Source organism: Pipistrellus hanaki (genome assembly GCF_964339955.1).
Source record: "Pipistrellus hanaki genome assembly, chromosome: 3".
Lineage (NCBI taxonomy): Eukaryota > Metazoa > Chordata > Mammalia > Chiroptera > Vespertilionidae > Pipistrellus > Pipistrellus hanaki.
The window spans coordinates 151,573,804-151,587,371 of record NC_140505.1 but is presented as its reverse complement, the minus strand read 5'-3'; the positions used below and the strand labels follow the sequence as shown (position 1 = coordinate 151,587,371).

The following is a 13,568-nucleotide window of genomic DNA, read 5'->3' as shown; positions in this document are numbered from 1 at the left end:
TGTAATTTTTTCCTCACAAGCAATTCTTCAACTCCAGCTTGTTATCCTACAATTCACCTCAATTCTGACAGTATCTACTGGAAGTAGTGTTATTTTCCACAGGTTGAGGGCTCAGTTCTGTCAGACTCTCTTAACCTACCCTCTCCCTGCCCCCAACTTCAGTCACCAATTGCAATTCCAAAATGTCACCTGTGCTTCTGACCAACCAGCTATTGATTGGAGATTCCATGGCCCCCTCCTTGAGTTGAATTAATTTATTAGAGGAGTTCCACAGAACTCAAAGAAACATTTTACTTACTAGGTTACAGATTTATTTTAAAAGGGTATAACTTGGGAACAGCCAGTTGGAAGAGAAACATACGGCAAGGTATGGGGAAAGTATATGGAACTTCCGTGGTCTCTCCAGTGTGCCCCTCCCCTAAATCTCCACAGGTTCGCCAACCTGGATTTTATAGAGGCTCCGTCACCCAGGCATGAACTCGGACCTCAAGGCCAGCTTCAAGAGCTGAATATGACAGCTGCCAAGGAAATTGAACGTGATGGCAGTTGGAAAGCTATTACATATTTTGTTCCTGTTCCAAACTGAAATATTTCCAGAAAAATCCAAGTCTGGCTACTATGCGAATTGGAGAAAAAGTTCAGTAGGAAGCAGGTCTTTATTGCACAGAGGAGAATTCTGTCTAAGCCAACTCCAAAAAGCCTTACACAATATAAGCAAAAACATCCCAAGAGCTGCACTCTGACAGCTGCATGCAACACCATCCAAAAGGAGTTGGTTTTCCAAAGTGAAATTGTGGGCAAGAGAACCCACATGAAACTGGATGGCAGTTGTCACATAAAGGTTCATATGTGTAAAGCCCAGGAGAACAACGTGAAACACAAGGTTAAAACTTTTTCTGGTGTAAGAAGCTCATGGGCAATGATGTTAATTTTTAATTCCCTGAGTTGAGTTTTAGTTGTAAACAAATGACTACATAAAATCCCTCTCTCTTTCTCTCTCTCTCTCTCTCTCTCTCTCTCTCTCTCTCTCTCTCTCTCTCTCTCTCTCTGTCTCTCTCACACACACACACACACACACACACACACACACACACACACACTTTGTCTTTCTCTCTCAATCACATACAAGGAAGTTAGTGACCCAAAGAAATAGCTGCTGCAGAGCATCTTTTGTAGTTGCAGGCAGTTGCAGGAGCTGGAACAGGATTGCATTTTCAGGGACAGTGATAACCAATGTTGCCAGGGAAGGTATGTTAATTTTGAATTCCCTGATGCTCTATCTGCTGAGCCAAACCAGCTAGGGCCCAATTTTCTTTTAGTACATTTATTTTCTGTTTAAATTAGCCAAAAATGCTTCCAACTTCTTGTAACTAATTTAATTTTAACTGATGTTGTCTCCATTTGTAGTGCAGGTAATTGAGAGTGATTATATTCAATAAAAATATTTAGACATAATAGTATAGTACGACTTAGTATTGGTTGCCTTAATAATAATTGAAAATGTTCTGTTTAAAAAATTACCTTTGACCAACAAGTCAGGATTCCTTTTCACTTTCACTGTGGTATAGAATAGAGACTAGTAGGCTGATCTAGCAGTTGGTCTTGAATTCCTACCGTATTTTCCGGCGTATAAGACGACCTTTGAAACGGAAAAAAAGTCAACCGAAAATCGGGGGCAAAAGACCAAAATTGCACAAAAATTACCTGCAGATCGTGACGGCAAAGTAAATCTTTTCTTTGAAGTGGGGGGTAGTCTTATACAGCGAATATAGGCCTAAGCCTATGTTTTAACTGTAAAATTAGGGGGTCGTCTTATACGCAAGAAAATAAGGGGTAATTAATTTTTTAGGCACATAGAAATAGGGGTAATTTGGAGAGAGCCATGAGTGTCCGGGACAATGGAAAATCAGCCTGAAATAAAATCACTTGAATTATACATATAAGAGACTATTTAGCCTTTGGCATGTTCCTCATTCTACTGAGCTTTATAATGTGGAAACTGCTTATAGAATTGATATTTATTATCTCTGAAATCTGGATTAATTAATGTTATTGCTGGCTCTGTCATACTTCTTATATTTATGAACTTTGAAAAGTCACTTTGCTTTCTATGCCTAAGTGATGGAGAATAAACTAAATTCTAAGGTCCACTCTAGACTTAGCATTTGACAAATCAGTGAAATGTAATTTATTTCCTTTTTTAAAAATCGAATGCCAACGGTACACTTCTGATGCTACATGGAGCTGACTATACCACATTTTTGGGCAATGAGCTCAAAATGGTCAGTTAAGATATACCTATTAGGAAATATGTTAGAGAACAGGTTCAGTAGGGGGAGAGTCTGGAGGTACTCAGTAATTCATATTCACGTAGCTTATAGAAGCCATTTGGAAAAATGAACAGCTTTGTATAGTCACAGTTCACATACTTAGAAAGCAGTATACTGCACTGGTTAAAAATGTCAAAATTAGAATTCTTGGGTTTGAATCTGGGCTCTACCACTTAGTATGACTATGGAGTAGTTACTGAACCTCTCTGTGTCTTAGCTTCTTCATCAATAAAATGGGGATAAAAATAGAACCTGCCTTATAGAGTTGCTGTAATGATTAAATGAGCTTGTACATATAAAGTATTTGATGTATCTGAAGTGGTGTAAGACATGATACTAATTAGCAGTTATCATTTTTGTTATTACATAATCTCATATAGCTAAGAAAATGCTATCATTTTACTTTAAAATTTTGCACAGATCTTAAATTTGAGACCTTTGTTTTATGTATACTCAAAATATATTTGTGCAGAACTGCTTATATTTATAGCATTCTATCATTACTAATAGAGCAAATATTTTGTAACCAGTAAATAGTGTACTATCATTGCAATTCAATGCAGTATTTGGCACAAAGATCTTAGTTGTGAAGAACATCCATAATAACTAGCTATTTTTAAAAAAAGATATATGATTTTAAGTAATTGATATAATAATGTAACTAAAGTTGCTCTAATGAAAAATTTAACATTTCCTTATATCCTATATAAGATTTCAATCTTTTCTCTCTATTTCCTGTTGTTGTTTGTTAGTACCAGTATAATATTAAATACAAACAAAGGTGAAGAAAATAACAGTGTTGACCAAAAATATTGGTATCAGATGAGAATATTTCAGTGATGTATCCTTTTTGTAAAAATATCTTTTATTAAATTTTTACAGAGTGGAAGAGAGAGGGAGGGAGTCAAAAGCATCGATGAGAGAGAAACATCAATCAGAGCTGCCTCTTACACACGCCCTACTGGGGATGTGCCCACAACCAAGGTACATGCCCTTGACAAGAATCGAACTGGGACCCTTGAGTCTACGGGCCAATGCTCTATCCACTGAGCCAAACCAGTTAGAACAGTGATGTATCCTTTTTAATCTTTAATTTCTCTTTGCTTATATTTATTTTATAATCTATACTTATTTTATTTTTAATTATTTATCATAGGTCTATAATCTTTTTTATTCTTGAATTTTCTAAGAAAATTATGTAAAATATTATACACTATGCATATTTTAACAACATTTTTATAGTTTCTTTTCAGAAATAATATAATTATGACTACACTTAACAATATTTTTATCACTGCACTTTTAATTGTAATTCCAAGTCTTCAATTTGGATGAAGTGACAGTTATTTTAGAGACTACTTCTTTAATTGTTATATTTTTTATCTTTTCAGCTCTAGAGTTCTTCTCAAGCAGGAAAAGAGAAAGCAAAAGGTAAAAAAAACACACATTTATTTATGTTAGCTTTATGAGAAAAGTGATCTTTTGAAGCATTTTTTCCAGGTTTATAAATTCTTCTAAGTGAAATTGTAAAACCATCTTCCTTTAGTCTTTCCCTCTTTGTAGATAGCTAGATTATCCACCTATATTGGTCAGGATCATTATTGATTCTTATCATTTTAGTTCCAAAATATATCCCAAGTCTGACCATTTCTCACTACCTATTAGCATCCTGATTCACATCATCATTTATTGCCTCAAGTAATATAATGGCCTTACAACCTAAATCCCACTTTTTAAGTTTTTTTTAAATTAATATGTGCACTTTGAGACATGGACAAACTTGTTTGGATCATTGTTGTTAAGTAGCAAAAGAGAGAGAGAGAGAGAGAGAGAGAGAAGAAGGAGGAGGGGGAGGGGGAGGGGGAGGGGGAGGGGGAGGGGGAGGGGGAAAGGGCAGGGAAGGGGATCATCCAAATGTCCTTTATCAGTAGAATGGTTAAACAAAAGGTGGCATACCTAAGGAATGGTAAAACAGTGGAAATATATCAACTATGTACATGTAATTAAAGTAGACTAATCTTAATAACATAAAGTTGAACAAACAAAGCAACTCACAGAAGAATACAGGCAGTAAGATTCCATTTACCAAAAGTAAGTTCCAAAACAGAAAAAAAATATGTTCAAAGGTAGTAAAATTTAGGGGAAAAAGTAAGGAAGTGATTACTATGAAAACAGGATAGTTGATAACTCAGTGAAATGATACCTTAACAATTTAATATTTCCTTGGTTACTAATGAGGCTGATTATCTTTTCATTCAGGTTTCCTCTTTTGTAATGTACTTTTTCAAGCATTTTGTTCACTTTTTATTTGGATTGTTTGTCTTTTTTTACTGTGACTTTATGTATTCAGGACTTATCTGTTAGTCATATTTGTGTACTCTGTGTCTTTTATTTTTACTTAATTCTGTCCTTGTAGTAAAGTTTTTAATTGTGTTTAGTTGACGTTATCAACTTTTTTCTGCTTTATCTTTTACATCTTGTGACCTGTTTTTCACATAGTGGTTAATACAGTTTTTTAAAAGCACAAACCACAATTTATCATTCCCTTGCTAAAAATCCTCAATTGCTTTTCATTGCTTTTAGAGTAAAATCTAATTGAACCATAGCCTGCAATGACCTGAAGAATCTGAACCCTGTTGGCTTCTCTGACCTCATTTCTTGCCACTTGCCCTATTGTTCATTGTATTTCAGCCACACTGCCCTCTTTCTGTTACTCTTCTTCTTTTCTTCTATAATATTCTCCCTCAAGATATTTGCATGTCTGTCTTGTCAACAATTGTGTCTCAGTAAAGTATCTCCTCTTAGATTGATTTCTCTAATCACTTACTACATCTAAAACTTTTTCACCCTCCACTACTCATTCTCTTGTATCTTTTATTTATGCATCACTCATTTCATAATATGGTATTTTCTTGCTTTTTTTTTTTTAACTCTGTTCTTCTCCCCTTCCATTAATGAAAAGAGGGATCTTATTACTTTTGATCATATCCTCTGCCTTGAACTGTGTCTAGCAGTAATATAGGCACTCAATAATAAAATACTAAGAATGTAATCTATCCCCAGACTATTTTTAAAAATAATTTTACTTTAGTTGGACTATTCTTTTGAATATTTATAAGAAAGGAAAAGACATGATCCTTTCACCAAGTGTTGTGCTCCAGTCATGTCACTTTCCTATTCTTTGAAAATTTCATATTGCTTCCCCAAACCTCTTCCCAACCCTATTCTTTATTCCTTCATACTCAGTAGATGCTCTTGTCTCATATCTCAGAGGGAATAGCAGCTATTGCGTGAGAATTATCTGAGTTTCTACCACCAGTTCTGTAAACTACTTCACATCGTCACCCATCTTCTCCCATTCCCTATCAACTGAAGGCTTTCTATCGGTATTTCAGTTCTCTCCTATTAAAACAAGTAAAACCCTTTGTGGACCCTTTCTCTTCCTTGCTATGCCCCTTCACTCTTATCTCCCATTTGCTTCTCAATCCATTACACTATACAGCTCTTAGTAATATCAAAATTGAATTTCATGTTGTTCCATTTCAAGGATATTTCTGTCTTATTTGCTTTAATATGTCATCATCTCCTGCACAGTTTTTTATTTCCTTTATTTCTTGTTATAATGGATGTATTAACCATAGTCATTTTTTCAAGGGGCGGGGTTGGGGGTAGGGAGGGTGAAGGGGATATTTACATTCTGAAGGTCCTGTCACTTTATTGCTAAACTGTATAGTGTAATGCTTTTAAAAAATTTAAATCCAAGTTGGGGTTGCACATCACTCAGATGAAATAGACAGTAAACAGGTACTTTTTATCTATGGTTAATTTTACATAACAATGTGACATTTACTTTTTGCTTGATAGCTGGTGAGTCTCTTATAGGTCTTACAGTATTTTACAATCTTAAGAGTCTATTATAATTAACAACTAGTGGCCCGGTGCACAAAATTTGTGCACAGGGGTGGGGAGGGGTGTCCCTCAGCCCGGCCTGTACCCTCTTCAATCTGGGACCCTTTGAAGGATGTCCTACTGTCAGTTTACAGGGATCAGACTTAAACCGTAAGTCTGACATACCTCTTGCAATCCGGGACTATTGGCTCCTAACTGCTCACCTGCCTACCTACCTGCCTGATTGTTTCTAACCACTTGATCTGCTGGCCTACTTGCTCCCAACTGCCCACTGCCACCAGTCTACTTGTCTCCAAATGCCGCCCCCCACCAGCCCGCTCACCCCCAACTGCCCCCCATGCCAGTGTGCTTGCCCCCAACTGCCCCCTTGCTGGCCTGCTCGCCCCACCCTCCCTCCCCACTGGCCTGCTCACCCCTAAATGCCCCCCTGCTCGCCTGCTCACTCCAAATTGCCTCTCCCCATCTCCCCCGCTGTCTTGATCACCTCCAACTGACCCCCACTGATGTCTTCCTCACCCCCAACTGGACCCCCTGCTGGTCTGCTTATCCCAACAGCCCCGCCCCCCACCAGCCAGATCACTCACAACTGCCATCCTATCCTGGCCTGATCACCCACCTCTGCCCTCCCATCTTGGCCTCTACCTCAGTCCTGCCGCTATGGCTTTGTCCAGAAGAACATCCAGAAGTTCTCCTGGAAGGTCTCCCAGTCTAATTAGCATATTACCCTTTTATTAGTATAGATAGAGGTCTGGTGCACAGGTGGGGGCTAGCTAGTTTGCCCTGAAGGGTGTCCCTAATCAGGGTGCAGGTTCCCAGTTATCTGGGACTTATTTATTTTTTATAATTGAAACTTTGTAGCCTTGAGCGGAGGTCAGGGCCAGACAGGACAGACGGGAAGCTTAGCTTCCTCCAATGATGAGGGCAACCCAAGCCTTCTGTTTGATTGTTCCAGTTCTGTGATCACCTCCATCTTTGTTGGGTTAATTTGCATACTTGCTCCTGATTGGCTAGTGGGTGTGGCTTGTGGGTGTAGTGGAGGTATGGTCAACTTGCAAGTTTCTCTTTTATTAATGTAGATATTCTGAAATTTTACTGTGAAAGAACCTTAACTTTTTGGAAAAGTGATACTACCTTTCGCATAAAATTTTTCACCACATTGGGCTTTTCTTTTGATATCTCACAGTTATAAACCATGTTTATGGTATTGTATTGTGAGTATTTGATGGAAGAGATGTTGCCACAATTTGTTTTAGTATCTAATATATAATAGTAGCTCAGTAAATGAATTTTAAACAAATAAGTGCCTTAGAACTTGGTAAATTAAAGATGTAATCCGGAAAAAAAAAAAAGAAAAAAAAAAGAGTGAAGATAAGGAAGAATAATTATAGTCCAAACAAACAAGTCCAAAAAAAAAAAATGCTTGAATGAAAATAATAATTATATGTAAGCCTGGTTTAAAAGAATGTAGAAGTCATAGAGGAATAACCAAGGGAATTAAATTGGCTTTGGCTGGAGATTAGTTCTCACAGGCTTTCTTCCTTTCTTTCTTTTTTTAATCTTTATTGTTAAAAGTATTACATATCTCCCTTTGTCTCCAAAGTATTACATATCTCCCTTTGACTCCTTATAGCCTGCTGTCCTCCCCCTGTGCCCACAAGCTTCTTTTTCTTTTCCTCTTTTCATTTGACTTTTAATTGCCCTCAGCTGTGCATATTTTTAAGGCTTTTTATGTTAGTGGGATAGCATAACTTGTAGAAAAACAAGTTTTTAGCCTGTTAGATTTGTTCTATAAGGCTTTAAAACTTTCTACATACACAAAATTTTAATATTTTGATTCCTGGGAATAACTCTATAAACTTCTGTTTTAAAGGCATTCATTTAACAAAGATCGAGTATAACTGGTTGTGAAATTTGGAGTCTTTAGGCAAATTACAGGTCATCATGAATGAATTTAATTTATATGTAAACATATAACAGGGGTGTCACAAAAATATAAAAAATCAATTAAATTATTTAATAGCATTATTGACTTTTGCTATTTATTTTTCTGCTGGAAATACTATGATTGCTACAGTAATTTTTATATTTTTAATTATTTTAGGAGTATTTTGAAAAGAAAAGGTTCAAATCAAAAATGAAATTGTTGGGAGTTTTATCACCTGTCAAAAATTCCACTGTCAGTTTAGACCTCCTTAACCTATATGTGGTAAATCAGATCTCTTGCCAGAAGAAAACACCTGGTAAGTAATTCTAAATAGCATTTTCTTTTTACAGTGATGTGATTATAGCATTTAGTTTTCTAATAAATTTATAATTTTATAGCTCAAATGATGTGGAAAGTAAACTAATTATTAATTATATAACCTGGTTGTCCTCTTAATTTAGAAGCCATGTTAATTACTTGTTTTAAAGATTGTGTGTGTGTGTGTGTGTGTGTGATATATATCTATATCTATACCAGTGTTTCCCAAAGTGTGGTACGCATACCCCCAGGGGTACGGGAAGAGTTTGGTGGGTGTACTCATTGCACCAGAGTTTGGTGGGGATATGCACTGCACCGTGCTTAGCTGCACCTAATTCTACGTTCTCATTAGTACGAGGGGTACTCAGCGTTACAAAAATTATAGAAGAGGTACACATATGTCAAAAGTTTGGGAAACACTGATGTATAGTAATAAAAGAGAAAAATGCAAATTGAGAGTATCTCTGCAAGGCCCATCAGCCAATCAAGAGTGAGTATGCAAATTAACCCAACAAACAGTGTGGATTAATTTCCATATGCAGGTGCCAAGTGGCCGGGGGGGGGGGGGGGGGGGGCAGGGCAGTGCCAAGCAGCCTGGGTCCCAGACAGGCACTAAGCCCAGCCCCAAGGGATCCAGGACTATCAATGCAGGGTGAGAGCAGAGTGGGCGGGGAGAACTTTACAGAGTGGGAAGCTTCAGTTTGGAGAACTTTATACAGAGTGGGAGGCTGCCAGAAGGAGAGCAGAGTGAGAGAGCTGGCGGCTTGGAATTAATTCAAAGAAGGGAAAAAAATGATCATGGAAAAGAAATAGATGTGACCTGTTTAGATTAAAGTAATCAGGTACACCTTCTTGGTGATGGTGATGGTGATGGTAACATGTTAAATAAAATAGAGTGTGAAACTGCCTGAGTCAGAAGCAGCATGTGGCCTCCAAGATGTGAGGAGTCCGTGAATGAGAGCAGGCAGGGAGTGTGACATAGGTGGGAAATTAGGCGAAAGAGGGAGCAGAAGCCAGATGTATACCATAGTTTATTCAGATGAATCTTAAAATAATTACTTTGGCATGCCCAGCCTGCATAGCTCAGTGATTGAGCATGAACCTATATACAAGGAAGTCGAGGTTCAATTTCCTGTTAGGGCACATGCACAGGTTTCGGGCTTGATCCCCAGTAGGAGGCATGTGCAGGAGGCAGCTGATCAATGATTTCCTCTCATCATTGATGTCTCCAGCTCTCTCCCTCTCCCTTCCTCTCTAAAATCAATTAAAAAATATATTTAAAAAAATTATCTCACAGCCCAAGTTTTCCCTAAATCATGTTTATCATGTTTATCATGTATATTAACCATTATCACTCCAGGATTAATTGGTGTTTGTGAATGGGTTTAACCATCATTCCACCCAGGTGATCATGGTAATTGGTGATAAGAATGTAAATGTAGTTACAATAGGTTGTAGTAATGACCCTTGATGTTCCCTAAGGTATGTCAGAACATTGTACTAGGGCTAAACAGTGTACTTTGCCCTTAAAAAGAAAGTGTTTTATAATATTTTTTCAGGAAATAATGTTTATTAATGTAAGTTGTGCATTTAATAATCCTATACTTTGTTGTCTATGTATACATACACATACATACATAAAATTGTTATGTGGGCATAAATGAGTTGATGGAATATAAATTAAGATTACATATGTCTTTACCTAGCCGAGTCCTGGACTTATATTTAGTAAATATTAGTTTATTTCCTTCATCTTTTACATGCGAGGCACTGGATTAGGCATGTCTTCCTTGAAAGCTCCCTGGGTGGTTTGAGTTGGGTGGGCAAAGTTGAGAATCACTGTGCCAGGGTCCTCTGTGTAGCAATGGAGGGCTATCTTCAAAAATGCATGCACTTGGCCTTTCAAAAAATGTCTGTCCCTTTTCAAATCCTATTCTGCTTTCAAGTCTTTAAAGAATTGGCAGCAGCATTGTGAAGCCTTTCCATTTGATACAGCCTTTGATATTCAGTCTGCTCTGTGGATAGCTTTATTATAGTTCACACAGAAATAGTCATTCCTAATGGGAGGAAAATTTAAATTGAAGGCAAGTTCCTTGAGGGCAGGGAGACAGATGGATACATGATAGATAGGTAGATAGACAGTTAGAGGTATCCTATATAATAAAACGCTAACATGCAAATCAACCAAAGGATAGAACGACCGGTTGCTATAAGCAGGGCCTAAGCTGGAAGGCGGACATATCCTGAGGGGTCCTGGACTGAGAGAGGGGATAGGGTGCAGGCCAGGCTGAGGGACCTCCCTACCACCCTCAGTGCACAAATGTTGTGCACTGGGCCTCTACTATGTGTATATGTATCTTTGAATTGCATAATCATCTGGCCACTCAGTTTATATCCTGTATAATAAAAGGCTAATATGCAAATTGTCCCTTGATCAAGAGTTCGACCAGCAGGCTGGCTGGCCAGCCGCCCATATCCCCTTCCCCAAGCCAGGCTGGCTGGCCCCCACCCATGCACAAATTCATGCACCGGGCTTGTAAAAAAAAAAAAAAAAAAAAAAAAAATATATATATATATATATATATATATATATATATATATAATTACTATTATTGCCAAGACTGATGTCAAGGACCTTATCTCTTATTTTTTTTTGTGTGTGTGGGTTTTTTTTTGTTTGTTTGTTTTTAGAGTTTGGCCTTCAGATCTTAACTTTCAAGTCTTTAATCCATTTTAAATTGATTTTTTGTGTATGATTTAAGATAGGGTTCCATTTTCTTTTGGATGTGGCTATCCAAGGTTGTATTTACCTTTATATATTTTCTTTCTCCCCACTTTATTTTCATTCATACATTCAACATGTTTATTGCCCATCTACCGTAAGTTTTATATTGGATCCTGGGAATAGAACAGCAAGTGATCGGGTGCTACTCAAATTTATGATACCTTAGCATAGTAAATATTTTAAGCTGAAGGAATTTGAGAAGCAGGATGTGAGGAAGGATTCTCATGTGAGAGGTGCTTTCCCTAAACATGGAAGATATTTATCTCCAAGATAGAGGGACACAGAGAGGAATCTAGATGAACAGGTTTTCCCAGTTTACAACACTTAGCTCATATAATTTTTGTCCTATCACTTTCTCCCACTTTTCATCAAACTTAGCATGAAAATGCTCAGGTTTAACCACTTCTTTAGATCTTCATTTCCTTATAACATTTTTTCACATAAAGCCTTATATAGCTAACCCTAAATGAATTATTTTTCCAGAGAGGTAGGATTTTTATAAGAAGATAGAAAGTCTATTCTAGAACTATATAGTCTGTGCATGTGTAAAAAGCATTTCCCAGAACAGGAGAGTAGTTAAAAGTACTGAACAGACAAAATAGTGGTATCCTCCTAACTAATAAAAGAGTAATATGCAAATTAAACCAGCCATGCCCACCAGCCAATCAGGAGCAAATATGCAAATAAACCCAATCAAGATGGCTACAGCTACAGAGAGCAGGAGGGAGGCTTGGGTTTCCCCGGCAATGGAGGAAGCCAAGCTTTCCACCTGCCTTGCCAGCCTAGGCCTCCACTTCAGGCTACAAAGTTTCATATATAGAAGATAGATAAAACCCCAACAGAAATGGCTGCAGTCACAGAGCAAGCAGAAGGTTTGGCTTTGCTCCAGGCTACAAAGTTTCAATTGTAGAAGATAAATAAACCCTAGATACCAGGGCCCCTTATTGGGTCGCCACAGGGCATGGCTGGCCTGAAAACCACCACAGGCCCCTTGCTCAGGCTGCCCCATGCCTCAAGGGAACCCCCACCCTGATCTGGGACACCCTTCAGGGCAAACCAGCTGGTCCCCACCCATGCACCAGGCCTCTATCCTATCTAATAAAAGAGTAATATGCAGATTGACCATCACTCCAACACACAAGCTGGCTGCCCCCATGTGGGCACAAGATGGCTGCCACAAGATGGACAGCAGGGGAAGGCAGTTGGGAGGGACCAGGCCTGCAAGGGAAGCCAATTGGGGGTGACTGAACTGGCAGAGGAGGGAAGTTGTGGGTGACCAGGCCTACAGGGAAGGGCAGTTGGGAGGGACCCAGGTCTGCAGGGGAGAGCATTTGGGGGGGACCAGTCCTGCATGGGAGGGCAGTTAGGGGTGTCCAGGACTACAGTGGAAGGCAGTTGGGGCAAACAGGATGGCAGGGGAGCAGTTAGGCATCAATCAGGCTGGCAGGGGAGTGGTTAGGGGGTGATCAGGCTGGCAGGCAGAAGCAGTTAGGGGCAATCAGGAAGGCAGGCAGGTGAGCAGTTGGGAGCCAGCAGTCATGGATTGTGAAAGGGATGTCCGTCTAAACAGGCAGACTAAACGGGCAGTCGGACATCCCTCAAAGTGTTCCAGATTAGAGAGGGTACAGGCTAGGCTGAGGGACACCGTCTCCCCCATGCACGAATTTTGTGCACCGGGCCTCTAGTCTTTAATAAAGAGAGACAAAGTTAAAAATCTAGTGAGGGATATAGAGTTAATTAAGTACAAAAAACTATGATAAGTGATACAATAGAGAACATATGAGTGCTATGGCAATATATAACATAACATCTTATCTAGTCTGGGGGTCAGGGAAGGCTTGGAGTAAAAAAAGTAGAACTGAATTAGTAGAGTCCCTTTTAGTAGAGAAAATGTAAGATGAAAAAGATTATTTGAATTATCTGTGATAGGTAATGATTTTTTGTAGCATAAGTGGAATATAGATGGTTTTAGTGAATTTAAGATGTATATTTATTTAATGAACATAGTATATCAAACAGTGCTTTTAGAATTTTGTCACCCTTATTTATTTATTTAAAAAACAAACAAACAACAACAAAAAAAATAAAATATATATATATATATATATATATATATATATATATATATATTATTGATTTTTTACAGAGAGGAAGAGAGAGGGATAGAGAGCTAGTAACATCGATGAGAGAGAAACATCGACCAGCTGCCTCCTACACACCCCCTACTGGGGATGTGCCTGCAACCAAGGTACATGCCCTTGACTGGACCTTTCAGTCCGCAGACCGACACTCTATCCACTGA

The 13,568-nt window shown here is 38.3% G+C and overlaps 1 protein-coding gene and 1 pseudogene across 2 annotated transcripts in view; both read left to right on the top strand.

Annotated features, from left to right (window-relative positions):
* REDIC1 (regulator of DNA class I crossover intermediates 1) overlaps positions 1-13,568 on the top strand; it is a gene marked incomplete at both ends in the record, with an annotated part of 42,425 nt that overhangs the window by 8,180 nt on the left and 20,677 nt on the right. The window contains 2 exons of the mRNA XM_084878276.1: positions 3,722-3,761; positions 8,341-8,479. Of these exons, the coding sequence (XP_084734402.1) occupies positions 3,722-3,761; positions 8,341-8,479 (179 nt within the window). The remainder of the gene's footprint in view (positions 1-3,721; positions 3,762-8,340; positions 8,480-13,568) is intronic.
* LOC311620327 (small ribosomal subunit protein eS7-like) lies at positions 474-936 on the top strand (annotated as a pseudogene). Its single transcript has one exon. The product of its transcript is annotated as a small ribosomal subunit protein eS7-like (transcript).